General features: G+C 33.1%; 2 protein-coding genes across 3 annotated transcripts in view; one reads left to right on the forward strand and one right to left on the reverse strand.

Moving 5' to 3' along the window:
* LOC144849475 (granule associated Rac and RHOG effector protein 1-like) overlaps positions 1-26,722 on the reverse strand; it is a 200,218-nt gene that overhangs the window by 129,780 nt on the left and 43,716 nt on the right. The window contains exon 14 of one of the 2 annotated variants that reach the window (XR_013613975.1): positions 13,035-13,049. The exons of the other annotated variant lie outside the window; for it this stretch is intronic. The gene's annotated coding sequence lies outside the window, so the exon portion shown is untranslated. Of the gene's footprint in view, positions 1-13,034; positions 13,050-26,722 lie in introns of those variants that run through there. 2 annotated transcript variants of the gene reach the window in all.
* Positions 89-26,702, forward strand: LOC144849478 (mitochondrial inner membrane m-AAA protease component paraplegin-like). Its single transcript, XM_078706395.1, has 15 exons — positions 89-436; positions 801-903; positions 2,614-2,703; positions 5,063-5,214; positions 5,605-5,718; positions 13,290-13,403; positions 14,052-14,190; positions 14,533-14,678; positions 21,562-21,800; positions 22,897-23,026; positions 23,361-23,523; positions 23,800-24,183; positions 24,325-24,485; positions 25,129-25,206; positions 25,669-26,702. The coding sequence occupies exons 1-15, from the start codon at positions 194-196 to the stop codon at positions 25,825-25,827; spliced, it is 2,415 nt and encodes an 804-aa protein (XP_078562521.1). The 5' UTR covers positions 89-193; the 3' UTR covers positions 25,828-26,702.

The raw sequence follows: 26,722 nt of genomic DNA on the forward strand, positions 1-26,722 counted from the left end.
AAAAGAATAAAGGTATTTTATATTTCTGATACAACACCGGCGCAATTAAATCACAGAGGAATCCCAAAATGCAAAGTTCAACATGGCAGCTTACATGGAAATGTTATGATTTTTACTTTCGCTGCTAATTTACTAATTTAATAAGTTAAGGCGATGTGTTTATTAATATAAAAGTGTGGTTGTGTTTGTCATAATGTCAAATTTCTTGCATATATGGAAAAGTATTACCAACAAGAGTGAATTAGAGATTTATCGCCGAATTAGTCTCCGTAAACTTTCTAGGCCGTACGCCTATCAACAGAAAAGTCATGTAGGGGGCCTATATTGGCCTAAATGTTTGTGTGACAGCAGGGACAGATTTTTCCACCGAGAGAACTCTGAAAATAAGCGTTATAAGTGTAAACAAACTGTTACTAACTCCTCGTTTTCTACAAACGTATGTTAATTATAATAACTGTGGTGAATTATGTTTAAAAATTAAATTATACAGTACTTTTTACATATATCATATAAATTAATATATAAGAGTTTAGGCCTAGCTAGCTAGTAGTATTATTACTACTATTACTAGCTAGCTTATAGTAAGTAGGCCAAGGCTAGTATTAATTATTAGGCCTCTTGTCTATTTAGGGCTATATTTGTATTTAATTGTATTGTTTTTAAAAAGGAAAAAACAATAGGCCTACATATATGCCGTTAATACTAATAGAAGTAATAACCATACTGTACATACAATTTTTATTTATAGATTTGTCTCAAATATTTTAAATAAATGTTACTTTTTTATAATAATTTTACAGAAACGTTCTAAACAATTGAGGAAAGAAGTTAAAGCATTGTCACATGTTTTACGAAATTCAAACCTGTTGCAATCAGCTAAATTACATGCACTCATAGGTCAAGGTTGGTTCAATGTTTTATAACATTTAACTAATAAGAACATTGCCAAGAGCAGTGTTATAATGGAACAAAACACTACTTCCAATATGTCAATCTTTGTGATTGTACAGTTTATAATGGAACAAAACACTACTTCCAATATGTCAATCTTTATGGTTGTACAGTATTTACACAATAAAAATACAAATTTTAAAAAAGAATTATTATTTGGGTGTTGTTAATTATCCATTACCCCATTTTTAGATTGTGACAATCAAAATTAAAATATCGCTATATAATATTAAAATAATACTTTTTTACAGTTTGATTAAATAATACAGTTGTCACAATATTTCTGTTGTCACTGAATTTCTCATGTTAAACAAGTATTGAAAAAATGGTTATAATAAAATTTTTAACTTTCAGCTCAAACGGCAAGTTATACAGTGATTAAACCTGGATATAAGCCCAGTATCATTTGGAGTAAAATCTATGCAAAAACATTTCAATCCTTATATACAGTATAAGCCCACTTCAAAATACTCTTTTCAAATTTAGATAATAAACAGTAGCCAGGTTCATACTTGAACCAGTATGTTAATTGCAAACGTTGTTGTTTGAGATGCTGCATATGACTTTGCAAGATTTGTGTTAGTAATTTAAGTTTCCAAGTATTACAAATTCAATTTATTATTATTATTAATTAAATAAAGTGTAACTGGTCAATTTATGAGCTTATTTTAAAGAACGTACAAATGAGTTTGCAATTAATGAATAAAACTTATAAATAGATTGAAAATATTAAAGACCCCTTCCCTGCAATTTTGGACGTTTTTTGGAGAATAATACATATATATCACTTTAAAAACATCAAACCATGTCATTCCTTGTCTTAAATGTACGTTTTATGGTAAATTATGATAAAAAGTGAGAAACAATGCACTACCTAAGTAGCTCGCGGCGATCGACCTCTCGTGGACGGTCTTAGGCCTAGCCTAGCTAGGCTTAGTTTTGTAGGCCTAGCTGGTAAACATCGGTAACGTACGAACATCGTACGCTAGCTATATACCTAGCCTGACGTTGTATAGTTGCTGCATTAATTGTCTTTCTATTTTTGCCAGACTCCGTTGATACAAATTGGGGAAAACCCGGTATTTTCGCTGAAAAGTTAGGAGTCTTCCATTTGTTTTGGCCTCACGATCGATCGAAAAGTGGGCGAATTACAGGTGAAAAACAAAAATATCAATCCGCGCGCAATGCATTTTGGGATTTATAGCGGGCCGCTATAATTATTAGAATCGACTTATTTTTCACATTTTTAACCGTTTAAAGACGAAAAATGTTATCGCAATAGGACCATATAGTATTATTTTTACATTAAATATAGTTTGTGATCTTAAATTAGATCTAAAAAACGTAGGGAAGGGGGCTTTAACTTCCACGGATTCTGTAATATAATTGATGTTTTTGTACTTTCTATTTTTAAATAGAAAATAATGATGAAATTAGATAATAGTATTTTTATTTTATAAACCTTGATATAGAAACTCTATCAACAACTTGTAATTGAAAATTCAATGATCAACATTTTATTCCTTGTTTTCGGTTTCTGTGGCATAATAAATGTAGTAAATCATACCACACATTTATTATTGATATCAGAAATTTTCCATGAATTATGAGATAAAATGTTCAACTATCTGTGGTCGTTAACCTTTACAATTTCTTTTGTAGGAAATGTGCATCTTTTGCATACTACGAGTAGTAGTAGGTTGAACGACCCTAACAACTCAAAAGACGACAGAAGACCAGATGAGGACAATGGTATGTGAACATATTAATTATACTAACATCGGTGTCAATCAAGGACTTACGAAAGTTGGAATAGGCTCTCGAAAAAATCCGCAACACCAGTATCTGATTATAAACTACTTTAAAAATATACTAATAACTATACAATTTTTTACTCTGTTAATTTTGGTAAACTAATTTTATCTCCATTTTTTCATTTCGCAAATAATGATTAAAGGGTAAATCACATAATGCTTGCAGTAACTTTGTCCTATTATTAATAATTTATACATTTAACCTTTTTTGCTTATTAATATTTCCATATTTCAAAACAAAATACAGTATAATTACAACTTTAATGTATTTAATGTATACTTTATTCCTCTAGCATGACTAACCCACTCCTTGGATTTTAAGCATATTTCTTTTGGATTTAAAATGTATATTTTCTCTTTACAATAACACACAATTACAAGAATTTGAATAAAGTTTGAAGCCTAACTTTGTAGTCTTAATTATTACATTTGTGTTATTGTGTAACATTTTCCTGAATTTGTAAATTAAATTGACCTAAATAACTGGTAAAGATGACTGTGGTAGACCTAGAAAATGAAGTGTGTTTAAATTGAACCAATAGAAGACCTAGTTTTATCAAGACTGCAAGTTCACTATTTAGAGCAATCACGTTGCAGTACATAAATGAAACTGATTCAGTTTTTATTAAGAAAGAGTGCAATGAATTTTTTAAAAACCTATCTGGGTCAACAAATCTCATTGCATTTACAATCTGCCTTGTTGTGTAAAACACTTTTTTTTAAAAGTATAATGTTGAATTCAAAGTTAGTCTTGATCTTGATTAAATAATTGATAAACTCCAACTGGAGTATCACTCAATGTGTGAGTAGGGGTTGAGGAGGGGAGAGCTAGTCATGAATTAGTTTGGAGAAGGTTTTAGTGATAGTGGTCGAAGTTGTAGAGAACGGGAGAGCATTCCAGTCTCTAACTGTGTGAGGGAAGAAAGAGCAACTGAAGAGAATATGTAGGAACACAATAGAATAGAACCTTTGAGACATCCATATTAAGTGAACACACTATGCATTAAAAGGGCACTTCATGCTGAAATGAACGATGACCAATATATATATATATGTTTTAATTGTCAACCCATGCTACAGGGACAACACTTGGGATACGAATTAAAAGCAATATACTGTATACGTTTTAACACTACGGCCAATCTCCATTCAAGTGACACTCCTGTTTTTAAGTGGGCACTTTATTGGTTCCTGAATCTGTCCCTTAAAAAGGAATTCTACTTTAGTTAATAGTAGTAATGCTTTGATTGTTCAACTGACATTTCTTGAACTAAGCTACTAATTCCATACTCGCCGTCATCTTTTTATTCTATTTTCTAATTTCTAGGTTTTCTCTTCAGGAATCATGGAGTGAAATTTGGTTTCACACACCCTTTATTGTAAATGTATCTAAAGGGATGTTATAATAATAAATTTGTATAACTCATGTCTAAGTAGTTGGCTCTTATAATCATAGTGCTCTTAATGGAGGAAGTATATTCACTTATATAAACTTAATTTCTTTCGATAACATTTAGACAGAAAACATTCAAGATAAATGTAAGTTACAAGTTTGTAGAACAGATGGTTGAAATGCTGTAAAAGAATCAGATATAATGACATTTAATGAAATTATAAAGAAAGATGGACTCATCTCAATTGTTTTATATTTTTTACAATGTCAATATATCATCATTATTTTTGTCCTTGTCAGCTTTTATTACTTTCTTTATTTCTTTAGAAAGTATTTGCTTAGTTCTAAGTGAATCAATCTTATTTTTCTTTTTGCAATAATACAAATATTTATGATACAGTACAAATCGTTATCTTTTAAAAAAAACAGACAATAATATTTCACACAGATTGTTTTATCACCAGGTTTCATGAATAATTTTTGATTTAAAATATGGTTTAAATCAATTAAATGTGTTTATAACTTATTTAAAATTAATTATTAATATCTAAAACATTCTTGCATTGAAATTTGCAGGTGTTGATGTTTTCAAAATTTGTACAAAAACAATTTCTTTTTCTTAATCTATAATTATGGATTAAATATGGATTTTTATGTATGACTCATATTATCAGTTTCTTTTTTCATGACTGACTTATCCAACAAATAAACCCCACCACCTGCCTCTAAGTACAAACTTAAAATATGATATTAAACCAATATCACTGGTGTAATCGACACTTAGTTTTTATTGAACAAAAATAAAATGTATAAAGAATCTAGAATCTTGCACATTTGTCAGATTAGTAGAGATTATTGTTCTGATTATTAATAAAGAAATTATTTTAATATTTTTTGTTTATAGAGTCGCCTCCACATGGTTCCGAGGGGGACAATGTGCGCACCGTCATTGCCTTACTCGTGATCCTTACTCTACTAAACTTATTGTCAAAAGGTGAAGAGGCTCAAAATATCTCTTGGCAAACATTTCTAAATGAAATGCTAGCAAAAGGAGAGGTTTGTATTTTGTTTGTCAAATGTATTCATACTTAAGTCAATCTTTGTCTAGTCTTGAACTAGAGCGCTAAGTCTGTAGCGTATAACATTGTTTTCATACTTAAGTATATCTTTGTCTAGTCATGAAATAGAGCACTACAGTAAGTCTGTAAGGTATAATATTGGCTGATAAAACGAACAAGAAATGCTTTATTTAATACTACAGCCAACCCATATTTAATCTATGTCGTCCATCAACCAAATGATTTTTTTTTTTATTTGTTCTGTAAATGTAAATATGTTAATGTTTGATTTTGGTCGAAATAAATGTTGAATTGAATTTAATTTGTCGAGTGTCCATTAATAAGGGTTACAGAACAAGTCTATTTTTTCTCCCCCAACCTTACTTAGGTTAAGTCTGTATCAGTCACTTATTATGACGTTAAGGATGGCACCTCTTCTAACCCAGCATCTGATGTTGTTCGAGTGTACCTACAAGATGGAGCAAGAATCTTTGGTCGTCAGGTAATAATCATACATTTTTTAATTCCACTCAAATCGTATCAAAACATTTCAAGATTCAAAATAACATTTCTTTTCAAAGTAAATGTAGAGTATATTATATACAAAACTGAAATGCCCTGGAAGTACTGGAAGGTCTCCAATTTTACTTCTGTCAAGAGAGCCTGTTAATAGAATTTGTAATGTCATTAATTTATATGTTTATTACAAAACAAAACATACATACATGCAAAACAAGATTAGTAGAAGAACAAAATCTAATATGAAGTGGGACATTTTTTATCTAGGATTGAATAAGATATTTTTTTCATCTGTAAGGGAAAAAAATGTGAATGGCCCATCTCATCATAATTATACTGTAAAAAACATATCAACAGCAGTACAATATGTAAATAATATACATTTTAAATATTTAAAAAATAATATTTTCTTATAACATTTAACAAGTAACACTGTTTCATATTTTCAACCGAGTATGACATTGCTATTCACTTTGTATTGTTTAGAATAACATACATAACTTTCCTACTTGTCTTTCTTATGCTTCTTAAGTTTCTAATGTTTTTTCTAAATGTGTGTTTTTTAATGTTTGATTACTATATAATAAATTTAAATTAAGTTTTTACATCTGTAAAATTGTACTCAATTCAGCCTTTGGCTGCCTGTATGATTTCTGTGGATGAATACACCTTGAATAATAAAAATAATAATTCTATTTTTATCAAAAGAAAACAAATCCATAGATTTGCATTGAAAGGAAAGCGAAAGTAGAATTATGTCGATTTTTTCCTGCATATTTGCAAATGAATTAGGTTTTAGCTATATTACTACAAACAGTCAAAAGTTCAATGAAAGTGTAATGTGTTATTTTTACCCTTTTAAATCACAAAGGTTGCGTATAGTAATGATGATGGAGACGAAACGCTCCTTCATCTATAATAAACTAAGTGCATTCGTTAATAGCTTATCCATAAGTGTAAATAGTCATAGCTACAGTAATCCATAAGTGTAAATAGTCATTTGTTATAGTACCAACTGTATCTATGAGTTTAGCAGATTTATTAAACCCTTTTATATGATTTGGATAAATTCAAATTTCACCGTTCATTGTCTAAAGCTCTGTCTACACTATCAACTAAAAAAATGTGTGATGTACCCAAATATGCTAGTGATATACCCAAATATGGCAGTGATAATGACATTATCATGTCCATATATGGGCACATCATATTTTTTTTCTCTTAAAATTTGATAGTGTAGACAGAACTTACGAAACCTAGTTTTATATTATTAATTATAGGAATACATAACAACCCATATTTTTGTTTTAATCTACACAAACATCTAAGTGCTACATATTACTAACCGTCTTGAAATTAGGTTTGGTTGTTACTACTTTTGTGTTTTGCTAACCTATGGCATTCTGTTTGAGAGACGTGGGCGTTTTTATTAATTTTAAGGTGAGTGAATTACAGCAAATGCGATTTCCTAACGAGATCTGATTAGAGTAATTTAGTATGAATTGTTCTTAGACTTGTTTTGCCAAGTTACTTAAAAGTGTTTTGATTTGCTGAGATGTTCACAATCAACATTGTATTCAAAGTATTTTCTTATTTTAAGTATCTTGTTTTGAATATGTGGTGTTGTTGAACATTAATTATCTTAAAATAAATTGTTAATATTGTTGTGATATGTTGATGTGATATGCGATGAGATCATATCTATCAAGAATATTTATAAAACATGTTTTCTTCTTGTCGAGTAATTTTCAATTCTTTCAATTTTATATATAGAAACCACCTGTATGCTAGAATATTAGTAGGAGGTATCAAAAGCTGGGTTGTATCTGTCATTAGAATATTAAACTGAAAGTTGCTTAGTAATAATTTATTTAAAAAGTGAGAGAACCTCATTACATGTCTGTAATTTTTATAATTGTTTTATTATAGCCAAGTATAGTAGTAATATGACATCATCATGTCCATATTTGGGTACATCACATTTTTTTGTCACATAAAGTTTGATAGTGTAGACAGAGCTTTAGTATTAATGATTATAGACAAATAAACCATTTCATTATTTAGTAAATAATAATAAAAATGGATTCAGCAGAATTCAGTGAAATACTTGCGAGAAGACTAATATGCCAAGTGATTACATGCATCGTTAAATCACAATCAACATCTCATCAAAGTATGTACACGTCTTGAAACCACCTGTACGCTAGCCAATTGAATGCGTCACCAACATCTGCCATCTAAGGTTGCCAGGAACTTTACGTCATTCAAAATAAAGACACTGGCTATATATTTCTATTAGTAGCTTTTAGGCAACTTATAGAATATCCTGGCAATCAATATAAAATGATGGATTTAGTATGTTCTTTCATACGTGCATAAGACCCATGATAAGCTAGTAATTGAACTGAACGTTAGCTAGGCCAAAGTTTACAACGGTTTTGTGATTGCAGTTGTTTTTGTCGAGTTAGAATTTTCACCTTTCAAATGTGTTTTTAAGCTTTTGTATTGATATATTTTGTGAGTTCAATGTTAGGAAACTATGCCAATGTTATGAGATTCACACACCGTGACCCTGTCTTGTTGCTCTTCCATTATCACTGAATCTGCCCTGTAACAAACACTGATTACTTAATTTGCAACAACTTTTTCTCACGAGTTACAAAACTCCTTTTCCATAGAATGATTGAACTATCCATCTACAGTATTAATACCATTTGCCTGTTGTTACTTACTAATAATATTGCCACTGCTGCTACTACACATATATCACTAAAAGCCTTTTTACATCTCATCCAATTTATGTACAGAGACAAAGGTTAATGCGTGTATCAAGTATCCCATATGGTCTTACTTCTCGTTTCATTTTTTGCCTCGGTCATTTGTTCATAAAAATTGACCTTTTAAGAATTGAATCTCTAAAAAGTTACCATGTTTTTGCATACAATTGTGATATAGTGCTATCGTAAGGAATCGCATAATAGTTAGTTGTTTTATATGAATAGGCAAAATACTCCTTCGAATGAGATGTCAGGCTGTTTATGTGCACAATAGACAGTAGATCATGTCAGTGATGCATGAGCACTGTGATCTATGAGCGCTCACGGGCTAAACCCAGTGGCCCCCAGAGCATGAGCAGCCCAGTGTTGGAGGATCCCTTAGGAGTTACGCCACTGGATCATCTTCCACCCAGTGTGTTATTTTGGTTGCAGGCACTGCACTGTGGCTGACATGCACCTATAGCTCCAATCCAACATATTACTATAGATTCAATGAAATGATTAATACTATAAAAGTATAGGATATACGTCATCAAAATTATTAATGACAAATGCTGGTAGAAATTGGTAAAAAGTAATAAAATAATTATTTTACAGTTTTCTACAGTATAGTTGTTTTATATCGTGTCCCCGATAGTTCTTATTTTTGTTGCTTTTTATATTTCCTTGCTGTTTGTATGTATATATATTTATATATTTTAAAAAATTTTTTTTTCCTAATTTTGTATATTTTTGTGTTTTCACTGATTGTGTGTGTTCGTTTCATAATGATAGCTTTTATATTTTTATGTATAATTGTTAAACTTCAATTTGTTAAATAAAGTTGCAATAAAGAATATTTTCTGATAGGGTTCAACAACAAATTCTTTTGTAGGATGAATATAATTAGTTGTAAAGTTAGTCAAACCCAAATTCAATTTACCATCTTCCAGGGTTGTTATTTCTTTCAGGGGATGTTTCCTTTTTTTGTAAATTTGCTGGACCATTATATTACAGGATGTTCCCAGACCTTAAACATGTACAAGTGGGTGGTCACGGTCAAAATATTTCAATTAAACTCCTGAACGTCAAAATAACCTACTTGTGTATTAAGTATGTTTTTAATGATTACCTAATCATTAATTACAATATTTATCTGTTTTTAAGACTACCCAAATTACCATTCAACTACTGTACTACTATTTTGCCTGTTTCTTTTGTTGAGTAAAAAAATGTTTCAAAACCATTTTTTGCTGGGCCAACATTATTATTACTTAGTGACAATTGACAGAAATTGCGACTATTCCCTTTTCCTTTTGAGGGGTGTTTATTTTGGGAATATGGCATGTCAGTTTATTCAAGTAGGGTCTTGCATAACAGATAATATCAAATCTTGTTTTTTTTACTCAATACGGTTGGAAAATATATATTTTTATTACAATTTAAATACAGAAATTGTTATGAAATGTTTTTAATAATTAATGAAATAATAACATGAACTTGAACATTTATCAGAGACATGCATCCTCTGACAACAACAACTTTAATGCGACACCAAGGTCATCTATTTATATACATTTTCTACCATTAACATCATGCAGACCTGGTTATAAATTATTAATACCATTAATGAACTTCTGTTTTAATCCGCATCACGTTTAATACTGTTCTTCATTTATGCGTTCATTTATTTTTTCTTTCATCCCATTGTTCATTTATTATAGTATTTATTAATTATAGTATAATAATAATAATAATCAATAATAATTTATTGGAAACTTCATGTTTACAACAGTGGCACACTTTGATGATAAAGGTGCGTCCAAATAATAACTTTAAATGAAACAAAATAAAATATTTTTATATGTTCGAGCAATCCGGCATCATTAAGTAAAAAATGAATTGTTATGTTTTATGTTGTAGAGACACCCTTTAGTTGTTACGGCATTATGATATCCCATGTACAGTATAGCTAAAGTGGCTAAAATTTGTATGAGAAAGAAATGTACAAATTCCAACCTCTTTATCCAGGTCATTTGACCCTACCCAGATGAGTACACCAGAAGACGATTCCCTACTCTTCTCAAATAATGTACCATATTCTTAACATGCACTCTATGTACACAGATAATATACTGCGTGCTGTATTTTACTAGAAATAGTAATAAGATATTATGATGTTCTGTTTTCCATATTGAAACAAGTTGTTTACTGAAAGCAAAGCATGGTAGTTCCCTTCCCACAACAACTTCTAATAATGTCACAATAATAATCATCTATAAATATCTTGTTCAAAATCTGATAAACTATAGAATCTGCTTCACGTTTCACTAAACATTGATTTTGTATAAAAGATACAAATCTCATTGCCGTTTATTCCTATAGCTTTTATCCATCTGCCTTTTAATAACTAATTTTAAACGATTGTAATGGCTTTTTGAAGTTATTCTAAGAGACTAGGCTTTTCAATGGATTAAGTTTTTAGCCGCAAGGATGATTTGATGAAGGGGATTTTCTCGGGACATGGGCAAGTGGGATTAGATAATATTTCTTTATAGTATAATTAGGTTTCATAAAAGTCAAGGGAGTTTACTTGAATACTTTAGTGATACAGAAGCACGTTCACAGAATGCTATTAATGTTTTATTTGATAATTTAATTTTATTAATGTATATAAAATTATTTTGGTAGTGGGGCTGTAGCTTGGTGGTTAACAACATGTGTGTCTTCCAATCAAAATCCAAGGTTTAATCATGACGCGGGATCATACATGGAACCCGGTGGACCCAATCGACTCTTATATAAAATGGAAAAAAAGGATAAACACATATATTCCAGCAGCTGAACATTATCAGTCTGTAACTATAGATTCTACAGTGTGTGTACCTCATAATGTTGCTTTCCTTCTTTTCATAAAGTGCCCGGTTCAATCGATCCTGTTTCAATTCATTTTTCAAGAAGAGGATTGTTATAAACAATTGTGATTATTTCAACATTTTGATATCTAGTACGTCGTCATTAATCCGGAAGCTAACAAAAAATAATTGAAGCTTAACAAAAAAAAAAGGTGTGACTATTTCGTACAGTTCTTGTTTGTGAACATCAGGAAGCTAAGCAGGTGCTTAAGATCTATGATTACGTTTTGATATCAGATTTTCTGTCAATGTGCAAGTTGTTTAAGTTGTTTTCTTCTTTTAGCTTGAATCAAAAATGTCATGTACAATATTCGGTATTTAAATATTAAGTAAAAAGAACAAGATTTGATATTATCTGTTATGCAAGACCCTACTTGAATAAACTGACATGCCATATTCCCAGAATAAACATCCCTCAAAAAGAAAAGAGAATAGTCAAAATTCACTGTCACCAAGTGATATAATGTTGGGCCCCCAAATATTGGTGTTGAAATAAAATAGCACGTTCTATTTGACAGTGTGATGTGCCCAAATATGGTAGTGATATGCTTAAAATGGTAGTAATATGACATCAATATATGGGCATATCACATTTCTTTGTCCCATAAAGTTTGATAGTGTAGACAGAGCTTTACATCTTCCTGGTTGGTGCAAGTTCTTATTTGTTATTGGTGGTGCATCTTCCAAGGCCAATCATAGGATGCTAGATACAGGATGTTTACATGACCAGTAGTTCAGTCGGATTAACGATAATGATTTCTACACTTGTCGCATTAATCCATGTCTCTATACACCTCTGTTAGACATATTTCAAATGACATTCTTCGGAAATTTGGTTCATGCGATCTGCTTAAAAAAATGAGGTAGAAATCCTTTGATCAGATTTTTCTAAGATAAAGTTTTTTTTCTGATGTTCGGAATTTCCAAATGTCTGGCAAGTATTTCTGCTAAAAGTTTTTACTTTTTTCAAGAAGTACAGTATATCATGTGTGTTAATTTAATTCATTCAATTGCAACATTTAATGTAGTAAATAATGTTACATGGCAGAAATATGCATACCAGCAACATTATATTACAACATTAATGTACCACATACCCTTGTCATGATAAAGTTAGTCACTATAGAGATGTCATCATGGGAGAAATACACATACCAGTATTATAGTTTGTTTTACATTACAACATCAATGTACCACATACCCTTGTTATGGTAAAGCTCTGTGACCATAGGGACATCACCATGGAGATGTTGTCACATGTTACCTTGTCAGGGTCAGCTCTGCATGACATTTTAGTAAATGTCATTTGGCTTTCATTAGACCTTTGAGGACAATAAGTATGCTAATTAAATCTATTATCTTCTATCATCGACATTCAAGTCAATTTAATTACGTTGAGGCTATTTCCGAGAAAACCTGACAGAATTTCACTGATAGAGAAATTGAATAATTTGAGTAATTAAAGTTAAAGAAGTGAACAGTTGACAACCCTCAGATTTGCCCTAGTTGGGACTGCACTAAGTGGTTGCTTAAATTATTATTGCATACATAAAATGAAGAAAAAGTATAACTTTCTTGTATGTAGATACCCTGCCATTCATTTTACATACATAATGAGTATGTATACAATTTAATATAGCGCCCTCATTTATTTTTCCAATCTCAACATGGAGGGCACTGTTAACAAAAATGTAACACTCAAAATTATGATTATTGTTTTCAGTCGCAACAAGGGTGGTACATTAATGTTGTAATGTATTGAATAAAATAGCATAGTCATTAACAAAATATCACAATCTGTAACAAATGGGTCTTGATGATGCTGTTGATGATGTTATAATAATATATTTGGTTAATTGAAAATTCTTTGATGATTTTTATAGATTGGACGAGGAAATCAACCAAACTATTATCGAATGAGAGTGGGCAACATTGCGACATTTGAGGAGAAACTTAGAAAGGCAGAAGAAGAACTTGGAATTCCATCAAATGACCGAGTAAGACAAATATATTTGATTCAGATGACTTAAAACCACAAACACTCTTTGGGTCCTTTGCTGCCATTTTCCTATTTTATATTGGGTCTGATGAGATTAGATGTTCCATCCTTTAGATGAGATGCTTAGCTTTGGGTTTAAAGAATAGCAAATTAACTCCCGTGCCAATTTCACAAATTAAAGATACCCACCAGAAATATAATGTGAAATGTACATTTCTTAAATCACACACTTGTGATCATACAGTAACTACGAAATAATATTTTGAAAACAATATAGAGGGTGCTGTTCAAATATTTAGCTACTTCATATTTAACTCAAATGTAGCTCTAGAGGGCACTCTTTACATTTGTGTGCTCATCACAATGTGATTTTAAATACTACCACTTTCAAAATTCATAAGATATTTAACAATTAAATGAATCATTTATTTATTTATCAATTTTTCTCAGTTTTTGTATCAAGCACTTATTGTTTATAGGGATTAATTACTTGATTGATATTGATTAATAGGGAGCCTTCGATTTCTGACCGACCTCGATCAGGTCAATCGATATGTGGTCGGTCATCACCTGTTTTTTAACAATACCAATTTTTCAGAAGAAATAGTACTTTGTTTTTGTTTATGATATTTGTTTCTCTTTTAAGATTCCTATAAACTACAGCCATTCAAGTCCTGATGGTATTAGCAACATATTTCTGACTGTTGCGTTTCTTGGTGCATTGTTCTATTTATTCCGTGCAGCTATGAAAAGTGGCGGAGGAATTAATTCATTTATGCAGATAAGTAAGTTTTTTATTGTGTATTCCATCTCATTAAAAAATTAAATAAATATTTGCAAAAATAGTTTTTAATAATATAAGATTTTCAATTTATTGTTCAGGTTCATGCTGGTCTTCCCAAATGAATTAATTGTCATCGGAGAGGAGCTCCTTTAAGCTCTGTCTACACTATCAAACTATATGACATCATCATGTACATTATGGGAATATCACATTTTTTTGTCATAATAAAGTCATAATGTCATTCCATAGTTTTGCTCCATGTTAAGACAATTTTTTTTTTATTTTTCATTCTTTTTTATGCTCTTGAGATGCTGAATAAATATTAATATCCTTCATACTTCAGCCAAACCAAAGTTCACAATAGTTGATTCCAAAGGCAAGGGTGTGACATTCTCTGATGTAGCTGGGTTAAAAGAGGCAAAGCAAGAGGTTATGGAGTTTGTAGACTATCTCAAAACACCTCAGAAATTTCAAGAACTTGGTGCTAAGGTAAATATTCAACAATGCAATACTTACTATTGGAGAGACTCTCGACGGTTACTGGAGAGCCTCTCGACGGTTACTGGAGAGCCTCTCGACGGTTACTGGAGAGCCTCTCGACGGTTACTGGAGAGCCTCTCGACGGTTACTGGAGAGCCTCTTAACAATTATTTTTATTTATAACTTTTAGGTGATCCTGCCTCATTGATTTACTTTTGTACTGTTTTTATGTCTTTGTACTGTATTTGAATTTTGGCAAAATATAAAATAATGTAAAATACTTACTTAGGTTTACTTAGGTGATATACCGGATGCATGACAAAGTCTTCTTTATATCCTCTGGTTCAATCCTGGTATTTTGATTTTTGACATGTGATCGAACGTAATGGTTTGAATCAGAATTTGTTCAAACTATATTACACATGTTTAGTGTAAGGTTGCTGTTTACTAAACCATCCAAAACAAAATGTTCAGCAGAGCACTCCAATATGATTTAGTATGACACACATAGAACCTCCTTCCTTCTCTATTGATGACCTTGAAATGACTGATTCTAAAACTATTGCGAATTCCTTTAACTCATTCTTTGTAAATATAACTACCCAGATCCCTTCCCAAGCTAACTGCAATGATCCCTTACCCTCCTTCCTAAACATTCTACGCTTACTGCACTTACTAATACCTATGATAACTGGCTTGATGCAACTAACCAAAGAAAACTCACTGGCTCCATCTTCATAGATCTTAGCAAAGCTTTCAACACAGTTAACCATAACGTTCTTCTCTCCAAACTTCTCCTATATGGCTTCTCTTCTCTTGCTTCTACCTGATTTAAATCTTACTTAACATCACATAGTCAGCAAGTGCCATATGGCAACACTCTATCTGACACTAGTTCTGTTTATGCGGGAGTCCTGCAAGGCTCCATTCTTGGACCTCTGTTATTCTCCTTATATATTAATGATCTTCCCTCTGCACTTACTAATCTAGATAGCAACATTCACACTGACATGCATGCGGATGACACTATTATATATTAAAGTAACACATCTTTGCCCATCATCAAGTAAAAACTAAATATAACTCTTATTCACCTTTCTTTGTGGCTCAATGCTAACAAACTTTCACTTAATGTTCAAAAAACTAAATCTATGTTAATTGGTTCTTCACACAAACTAAAAACAACTACTAATAGGAAGATTAAACGAGACTTACCTGTAAGTTGAAGTTTGATCACTATTTTATGAATATGTGAGTGAGGTGTAAACTGAGATCCCGACGCGCACGCGCACCCTCATACTTTAAATCAAACATGTCCAGAGTAATAATTTGCAGCGATAAGTATATATATGATAACCTGCATTGTTCTATAATAATAATTGTTTTACTTGGGGTGGGTTGAGGCGGGCAGTTTACACCTCACTCACATATTCATAAAATAGTGATCAAACTTCAACTTACAGGTAAGTCTCGTTTAATCTTCCTATTTTATTTCATATACGTTCGCTGTAAACTGAGATGTTTAAAGCCAACTCTGGAAACATGTTTGAACTGTAAACCAAATAATTGACGGAAATGTTAGTTTCAATAAAACAACTTTATTTCCAAAAGTCTACATTCATTCATAAGGATGTTTGCCTAACGGGCAACTTAAATATGACAACTATCGTGTTGTATTAATAATAAAGCATTTATTTTGCTTATAATCAATAGTCCAACGTTTTAGGATTCTCACCCTAAAAACATCAATTAGAAAACTAAACAACAATATTAAACTGGTTCAAAATGCAAACAGGGGCTATTTGTAGTAGCCAACAACAAACACAACCAATATTAATGAGTTGATGAATCAACTTTTCTCAACAGTGCCTGTTGAAATGACGGATTTTCTACAAATTTTATAGGCTTATTATAATATCTGTTTAGTGTATGTTCGTTTCTCCACCCAGCTGTTTTCATTATTAAGTCAACCGGGACATTCCTTAATTTTGCTGATGAAGATGCAGCCGCTCGGACCGAATGGGCTTTAAATTTTGTTGTATCTACTCCTGCTTCTGATAAACCTGTCCTTATCCATCGAGCAATTGTGTCTTTTGATGCCTCGGCATACGGTTTCTTATGACATATAAAAAATCTGTCCTTATTTTCCCTTAAATTACTAGTTTTTTCCCTGTACTTTAGAATTGTTCTGACCGGACATAGGGCAGGGTCTTCACTTTTGTGGAAAACCAGCAGTTGACCTGTATTGTTTGGTCTGCTAGTTTTTAGTAATGTACAAATGTAAAAGGTGATTGCTTCATTCTCGATATTCATATTTGAAAATTTGAAATTATATAAGGTTTGAAGCCTACTTGAGGACAATAATGCTAATAACAATGCTACTTTTATGGTAAATTCTTTAAGCGATAATGTATCGTCGTTAATTGTTCGCCTCAGATAGTCTGTAACTAAGCGAACATCCCAAATTTGTGCATATTTTGGAGTCGGTGGGTTAAAATTGAATAACCCTTTCATAAATCTTTTCAGTTCAATAGACTCCTTCATGTTTATATCTAAGATTTCGAGAAAGTTTACAATTGCGCTTTTCGCCATACTGATAGTACTATAGCCTAAGCCCTCGTCCTTCAGCTTTATCAAGAAATCGAGGACGTGACCGGTGTTTAGCTGTTGCCATGTGATTCCTCTGATTTCACAAAAGTCTATAAATTTTGTTAGCTGTGAGTTATATTGCTTCCACGTTGACCGTCTCCAGGATTGCAGAATGACGTCTGCTGCAGTATTGCTTATTCCTTTGTTGTAGAGTTTCGCCCTGATAGCCTGCAGGCAAAAAGGTTAAGTCTGTTATAAAGGGGATGACAATCATCTGAACCATGTAATGTTAAGGCATGTTTGGTATTCTTAAACCTCAGTGGTTCCCCAACCATCATTGATAGTAATTTAGGATACCAATACTGTGTTGGCCAGTTTGGGACCACCATGATAACTATGGCATTATCTGTCAATATTTTTTGCAAACATCTACCTATAAGGCAGAACGGCGGGAAAGCATAGAGCTTGGCAGAGGACCAATTTTGTAGAAATGCATCGATACCAATTGAATCTGGGTCCGGTTTCCATGATATATATTTCGGAAGCTGTGCATTGTGCCTAGAAGCGAATAGGTCTATATCCAGTTCGCCGAATGTTTTAGTGATTTTTATAAACAATTCTTTGTTAAGCATCCATTCTGTCTCATCTTTAAACTGACGAGACTTTGCATCAGCTATTATATTATCTCTACCTGGGATGTATTCTGCACTTATCCAAAAATTGTTCTCAATGCACCAAGACCAGATGGCTTTTGAAATTTTATTGCACGCAATTGATTTTGCGCCGCCCATGTTGTTTATGTAAGCTACTGCCGTGGTATTATCAACCTTCAACCTTATGTGCTTAGCTTTTCTCTCACGGGACAATGCTTTAAGGCCGAAAAAAGCAGCCAGCAATTCTAAGTAATTAATATTTAGTGCCCCTGTAGCATATGCAATGTCTAGGTCTTTGTTTATCCACCTTCCCCCAGTGTGGGTATGTCCATCAGTGGCACCCCAGCCTAGACCACTAGCGTCTGTCTCAATTGTTAGGTCGGGGTACCCATGATATATCAATTTATATGCGTCTTTGACATTATTTTGCCACCAAAGAATATCGTCCCGTCCATTGACGGAAATACTAATAGGCCTATCGTAATGGCCTTTATTTATTTTTAGAGCTAGTATTTTCTCCTTCTCTAGTGCCCTATAATGAAGCTTTCCATACTCTACAGCAGGTAGTGTTGCTATAATTTTGCCTAAAAATTGCGCAACTTCCCTAATGGTAGTATGACTTAATGTAAGTATGTGTTTACTTTGAACTCTAATTTCCTCCTTCTTGTGATATGGAAGGGAAACCGTCATACTTATAGAATTTATTTCAAATCCCAAGAAGGTTATGATCTGCGTAGGATTCATTACTGATTTTTCTCTATTAATGATAAAACCCAATGAGGCTAGAAGTTCACTAGTTTCCCTGGCGGTACCGCCGGCCAAGTCTTCTGACTGGTTTATACACAAAATGTCATCAATGTAAACCAACAGAATATGCCCTCTGCTGCGCAAAAACGCAATTGGGGGCTTCAATAATTTCGTGAAAAGTCTAGGCCCTGAGCTAAGCCCATTAGGCAATGCGACAAACTTATACAGGTTGTCTTTCCAAACAAATTTTAAATATTTAGTGTCCGACTCTGCTATGGGTACAGTAAAATATGCATCTTTGAGGTCGACTGACGTCATATATACACCTGGTGAAGTTAGTGTCAATGCATTTCCAAACATTTCCATTTTGAAATGTTTGTATGTCACATATTCATTTAATTTAGAGAGGTCTAATATCATTCTGAACCCTCCATCTTTCTTTGGCCTTGTAAAAATATTTGATACAAACTGGTCATGTTCATACATGGCTGGTTTGACCACCCCTTTTGATATCAATTTAACTATTTGATCATCAATAGCCTCCATATCCATGTTGCTGAGTTTGTATGGATGAGGTATTTTTCCTTTTAGGTGGTAGGGTATGGCTTTATAAAACTCTATTTTATATCCTGAAACCGCATTTAGGATGTATGGATCCGAAGTATATTTTTTCCACCTATGTATATATGACCTGAGTCGACCTCCTACTATGTCAAGGTTATTATGTTTGTTAACCTTATTGTTAGGAGAAATACTTATATTATCAATCGACTCATACCTCTTCGGCTGTTGTTTTAGGTCCTTTTTCCCCTGATAAAATTTGGTCTGGTTGTAGTTGTTTGTTGACCATTTGTGTCGCTGGGTTTGACCTAAAAAAGGTTTGCCATTTCTATTGTATGGCTGGTATCTGTAGTTGTTGGACCTGGTCTTTGGTTGGTACGACTTAAAATTAAATAAGCCTGCCGTAGCCTTCCTTTCCTCATCCAGTTTTTTAACTGTAGTACTCAGGTCACCAAATAAATACTCTGTAGGCTTAATGCTGGGTTTACATAAATGAGTATATTTGGCATTTATTTCCGGTTTCAACATCTCCTTACGAAGTGCAAGTAACTCGAAGTTCGCATTGGCAAGTAGGCCGATTGTGTCCTGTGCTATCTCCGATGACTCATTTCCATCAACTAATTTAGCAAGGGCGGTAATTCCCTTTATCAAAGGTTTTTGTACCTTTTGAAATTTTAGATCGTTAGACCGTGCCCTTGGTGTAATGGAATCCCAAATAGTTGGATTGACCTTTGGCACCATTAGGGCCTCTAGATTTTCCGGTATAGGATAGCTTTTGATCAGCTCGGTCATTACACTCTCACTCATATGCGAGTGCAATAAGTATGTTAGCGTGTCAGCCAACTCTTGGCTGACTGCTGGTGCCAATTCGTTAGAAACAGCAAATCTTGCTGCAAAACCCGGAGGAAGGGGGCCTTTGACCTTACTATTACTATTAATGGCTGGCCGCTCAGGATTTTCATCCTTCTTGGATAGTTGTGTACCTGTTACTTCCCCCTCCTCCAGGTCAGACACATCACGTTCGTACTGATGCTGCCTATCGTAAATGTTACTCGTGAGGCTAACCACCGAGCTACTGTCATCATATTCATTGTTGTGACATTGTGATGACATTTGTGTCATCAACTGAGATAAAAGGTCGTGCGTTGACTCATTTATTTGTTGAGCAGCCTTCGTCTCTTTAACCTGCTGCTCAACCAACCGCTCAAGGTTTTCAACCCTAGCCTCATAGTTCAGGCCTACTCCGACCTGTTGATTAGGCTGCAGCACGTTAGTGCATGATGGCCCGGCGATAGCAACGGCATCGCTGTTGCTATGCGTATTACCTTCTTTAGGAGGCCTAGTAATAGTACAGCTAGACCCCGCCTTCCTGGCCTTTTTGGTGGGCTTAGCCACCGTATGCTGTACAAGTGGAGTTGTAGCTGGAAATGTTACATTTCCAGCAGAAATCTCCAGCACATCTTCTTGTATTGCAAGTGATTTTTGTTCCATGATCGTTCGGGTGCACGCCGTCTCCAAACGATGGCGCCGATATGAGGGTGCGCGTGCGCGTCGGGATCTCAGTTTACAGCGAACGTATATGAAATAAAATAGCAGTAATCTCAGCATTGAAAATACTCCTATCAGCTCAGTCACATCTTACAAACACCTTGGAGTTATAATTGATAACACTCTTCGCACACTTCTGCTTTATGTAAAAAACTCAACAAACTTGCACACACCTCTAAATTTGTCTTCTCCTTTATAATGCTTTATTTCTTTCCTACTTTTGATTCAACCTGTTAGTGACAGTTGCATCGCTGTTGGTTGTGAACTGAATAAAAAAAAATAAATAAAAATAAAATAAAAAAATAAACTTCTAGTAAACTACAAAAACTTCAAAACCGAGCTTTACGCATTATTCTCAAACTTCATCCTATGTCATACCTCTCTGATGATCACTTTAGACAAGCCCATACCATTTCTCTTCAGAAAAGACTCCACTACCAACTAGGTTGTCTTACTTTCAAAACCCTAAATCTTCTTGCTCCTCAAAGCTTATGCCATTTCTTAACTAAAATTATTGCCAATGGGAGGATGACTGCTCGTCAAATCTCCAAAGGAAAACTTCACATTCCTAAACCCTCTCTTAAAATTTTCAAACTCTCCTTCAGCTACAAGGCTGGAGCTAAAAATAAAAAATAAAGAAATGTGTGTTAAAAAGCAATAACAAATGTAATAGCAGGTCCTTGTACATTGAGCACACTACATTTAATTGGACAAATTAGCATCTAAAAACAAATGTATTTTCTTAAAATTTAGTTTTTTGTTTAATAGAGTACTTACCTGTTATATTCCCTTAGGTTCCAAAGGGCGCATTATTGCTAGGCCCTCCAGGCTGTGGCAAAACCTTACTTGCTAAGGCTGTGGCCACTGAGGCTGATGTTCCATTTCTAGCCATGGCAGGCTCTGAGTTTGTGGAGATGATTGGTGGGCTGGGTGCAGCTAGAGTACGAAATCTGTTTAAGGAGGCAAGAAAAAGAGCTCCTTGTATTGTTTATATTGATGAAGTTGATGCTATAGGAAGGAAAAGGACTGAAAAGTAAGATTGTTATTATTCAATATATATATATTGAGACACTTCATATTAGTCTTTACTCAGAGCCTAGCACCTGATAGAATTGAAGAGTGATTTTTATTACCTTCATGAAACCGTCTGTAGTTTGCAAATAAAATGTTTTTATTATATTTTATTTTAACTCAATTCATTTATTTATCTATATTTATACAGTCGACTCCGCCTAAGTCGAATCTAATGGGACCGGTATAAAAATTCGACTTACGCGAACTTCGACTTACAGATTTGCAAAAAAATGCTAGGCCTAGGTTCACTCACTAGCCGCGCTATGGCTAGGCCTGTAGTAGACCCTGCCCTGTCGCGATCGCGGCCCACGCGATGAGCCTTCTTGAATTGAGTTTGCTTAGCTAGCTAGCTAGGCCTAATAAATGCTAAGCCTTTTTTATCGGCAATGATAAACTGTATTTTCTTTTATGGTTTAAGCCCGAAACAATACGAAAACGTATAATAAATACATTTCGGTTCTTATTCGAAATCGGTATCCATTGTTTATTGCCATCTGTCTAGCACAAAATGGGTACCCACAAAACGCCGCTCAAGTTCTCAACTCTGAAACAACTCATACACTATACACTAGCGCGAGTTGTAGGACGCCACCTATACTATACAACCTGCTTGAGAGAACCGATATGGTCCCACATTATCCCCTCTGTCGTTTGTTTATCGAATTACGTACGTTTCATCGGCTTTTTTAGCGCGTTGTTGCCGCGTGATTTGTGATTTCGACTTATACGATATAAATCACTAAATAATGTGTGTATTCGGACCGCAAAAAGATGTCGACTTAGACGAATTTCGACTTAGAAAAATTCGACTTACAAATAAAAATTACACAGTAATGTATAGGAAAGAATTGGGACTTTCATAAAAATTCGACTTTCGCGATTTTTCGACTTACGCGAATTCGACTTAGGCGGAGTCGACTGTATTATCCTTTTGATGGAAATTAATGATTTGGCTTAAAGAATACATACAATTTAGTAATCTTTGATTTAAAAGGAAAAAACCTCTTTAAAATTCACGAAAAAAAAATACATTGTTACTTTTCATTTTTTTCAAGCACTTCAAGTGGAGGTTCTGGGGAGGAGGAACAGACATTGAACCAGCTTTTAGTTGAAATGGATGGAATGGGAACACAAGAGGGCGTTATCATGTTAGCTTCTACTAATAGAGCTGATGTCCTTGATAAAGTACGGGTAGTTGTTTTTTTTTTGCGGCTTTTGCAGAATTTCTAGGGTATTGGCCTAGATTTTAAATCTAACTACATATCTTCAAAATTAACAACATTTCCCCCAAAAAAACAAATGTAATGGAACAACAAGATTCTGGCCTGTCAAAAATTACTAAAACATTAACATTTTTATTGCAATGTGATTTTATAGGCTTTGCCTAGATTCTAAATCTAACTACGTATCTTGAAAATTAAACAACATTTTTCCAAAACATACAAATGTAATGAAACAACACGATTCTGGTAAAAAATTGCTAAAACATTAACATTTTTATTGTAATGTGATTTCATAGGCTTTGCTTCGTCCAGGTCGATTTGATAGACACATTTTGATTGACATTCCAACATTGGCTGAGCGAAAGGAGATTTTTGAACAGCATCTGAAAGTCCTAACACTTGAAAAAAAACCACCTGCATATTCTAAACGACTTGCTCAACTCTCTCCAGGAATGAGTGGTAGGTAGATCTTTTACATTCCTGGTGTCAGGCTGATTCGAACCTAGTACTGAAATACTTATAGGCAAGGCAGGCATTGTAACCAAAAAGATGTTCAAGTACACACGCACAGTATCAAGCAAATTCTGTGTTACACATGTGAAAAATGAAGATTAATAAATCAAACTTTAAATAGGAAATTTTGCAGTTTTAAAAAGTTTTGGTTAATTTTAACCAAAAACCATTGTCTGACAGACAATTTAAGTATTTTTTGTATAAATTATGTTTGTATGACAGGGGCAGACATAGCAAACATTTGTAACGAAGCAGCCTTACATGCTGCACGTGAAAACAACAAGGTCATAAAAGGAGACGACTTTGAGTTCGCGGTTGAACGAATCGTAGCAGGAGCTGCTAAAAAAAGCACCTCATTGTCAAAAGACGAAAGGCTTATAGTAGCGTATCATGAATCAGGACATGCGTTAACTGGTTGGTTACTAGAACACACAGATGCGTTGATGAGGGTGTCTATAGTACCGCGTGCGAACGCAGCTCTTGGGTTTACCCAATATCTTCCATCTGATCAGAAGCTGTACTCAAAGGAGCAGTTGTTTGATAAAGTGTGTATGGCCCTTGGTGGTAGAGTAGCTGAGTCTATTATCTTTAATAAAGTAACAACAGGTAATTCAAATTCAAACTCAAAATCTTTATTGAATAAAACACGATTATTAAAATACAAAAGCTGAATTGATGTATTCAAAATATAGAACAATAAAAAGATTTGAATACAACTAATAGAGTAACTTGTTCAACTTTTTGTAGGAGCACAGGATGATCTTAAAAGAGTAACCAAGATGGTGTATGCTCAAGTACGTACTTATGGTTTGAGTGATGTCATAGGAAATATGTCATTCCCAGAGGTGGAATCAAATGAAGTTGGCAAGAAACCATACAGTCAATATCTACAGCAAATGATTGACCAGGTTAGTGTGTAATTGGCCTACTTACTGCTTACTGGATCCTAACTGTTTGTAGGCCATATTCACCAATTAATTTAATTAATTAATTTACCTTAAATACTAAGTATTACATTTTTAGTGGTAGGAGTATTTGTTTCCCTTAAGCTCTGTCTACACTATCAATATCAAACTTTATTTGATGAAAAAATGTGATGTGACCATATATGGACACAATGATGTCATATGACTACCATATTTGGACATATCACTATCATATTATTTAAGTAAAACTAATTTGATAGTGTAGACAGAGCTTTAGACTTAAGTTGAAATCCTTGATGCAATACTAACATTGTTCTCATGGCCAACATAGCACTTCACCAAAGACTTAAGAGATTTTACAAAGAATACATTTAGTCCTTTTTCTGGAATTAACACTCATGTAAATATAACCTTTTTAAAATTGGTTTGGCTAATCTATATAATCTATCTAAATAATGTAAAACTAATATAAATGTGAGTAAAATTTATTTAAATGTCCGCCCACTCAAAATTTGTTAATGTATATTGGCGTTTTTTTGCAAAACATCATATGACTGCTGTGCACTTCCCATCATAATCCTTTTATCTGGGTTCATGTTGAAATAAATTTTCTTTTTTTTTATAGGAAGCGAACAAACTAATTGCTCAAGCTTATAAACGAACAGAAAAGATTTTACTTGACAACACAGAAACACTCAAAAAGGTTTGTATAATACATTAACTAGTTTCAGTTTTCAAAGCCAACCTGAAAAAATAAATCTATTTTTTTATCAACATAGCTTAACATCCAATGTGATATATTTTGTCAAATAAATACACAGGTCTAAAGCTCTGTCTATACTATCAAACTAGTTTGACAAAAAAAGTGTGATGTGCCCAAATATGGTAGTGATATGACATCATCATGTCCATATATGGGCACATCTCATTTTTTCCACATTAAGTTTGATAGACAATGCTCTATGTGATTATAATGAGGCAGACAGTTTATTTTCATTTTCAATTATTCAATTATAATTGTGTTGTTTGGAGATGGGCAAGGAGTCTTCCTCCCAGTCTAAAAGCTTATTCAGACTAAAAAACATTTTTTTTCTCCTCTGTTGTTTTCACTGAACTATTTTTATATATTTTACTTTCATTATAATTAATTTAATTTTGTTTTTAGCTTGCGTCAACTCTGTTTGAAAAAGAGGTTTTGAATTATGATGACATTGTCGCACTGATTGGTCAGCCAGCTTACGGAGAGAAGAAGAAGATTGAATTTGACGAATTTTCTCTCATCGATACTGGCGATGATCATTCCAAAAATTCAGAAGATAAATAAATAAAAATGAGTTTATATTTTGTAAAAATATATGTAAAGAGAGAAAAAAAAGACACTAACTTCCGAAAAACAATTTAATTATTCAGTACATCTACATGAATAAAATGTGATAACTTAAAAGCCAATTGCAAATCAGGGATTTTGAAGGAAGGGTTGTCCAAAAAATTGTGAAATGAAGTGCTGTGTAACACGTAATTGCTGACATTTAGGTGAGAGGGGAGGAGCACCTACAATAGTGTCAAGCATTGGTATGGCCTAGATATTGGAGTTTGTTGTGAAAAAGAAGTATGATTTTAACTCCTACATACACAAATGCTCTTAAGGTCTGTCTACACTACTACTACTATGTGAGATGACGTCATATCACTACCATATTTGGACACATCACACTTTCTTTTGTCAAACTAGTTTGATAGTGTAAACAGAAAATTAGTTTTTCTACAAAAGCTTGTAAAAATATTCCAGTCATTATAACAATGTTGCAATAAAAAGTACAGTAACAGAAAATTGTTTTAATAGGTCAATAAAATATTAACTGTAACATAATAAGCGTGGAAGCCATAAAATAGTGCAAATGCAAGAGAACATCAAACAAATTTGAAGCGATTTTACAAGTCGGTCGAAAATTGAATTTGACAAAACAACAGCTTACACTTTTGATATAAAATGATGGTTTAAAAACGTGCAAAAAAGAACATTTCTAGAACAAGAACACAATGAGAAATTAAATTTGACAGAATAACCTCAAAAGTTTTGGGATTAAATTAAACAAGTTCAAAGCAAACAAATCCAATCAAATAATCTGCTGTTTACTGAATGTAATGATTTGATGTGAAGCACATTTTCAATTTAAAATAAACCAAGTCGTAATGTGATTTATTTGTTGTTTTTATGT

Source organism: Antedon bifida, chromosome 8 (genome assembly GCF_963402885.1).
Source record: "Antedon bifida chromosome 8, ecAntBifi1.1, whole genome shotgun sequence".
NCBI lineage: Eukaryota > Metazoa > Echinodermata > Crinoidea > Comatulida > Antedonidae > Antedon > Antedon bifida.

Bases quoted from the DNA above. Each gene is read 5' to 3' on its own strand.
- LOC144849478 (XM_078706395.1), top strand. From the start codon at position 194: ATGTCAAATTTCTTGCATATATGGAAAAGTATTACCAACAAGAGTGAA. The intron at 13,404-14,051 runs GTAAGACAAATA...TTCTCTTTTAAG, and splicing joins GAATTCCATCAAATGACCGA to ATTCCTATAAACTACAGCCA. The intron at 14,191-14,532 runs GTAAGTTTTTTA...TTCATACTTCAG, and splicing joins TAATTCATTTATGCAGATAA to CCAAACCAAAGTTCACAATA.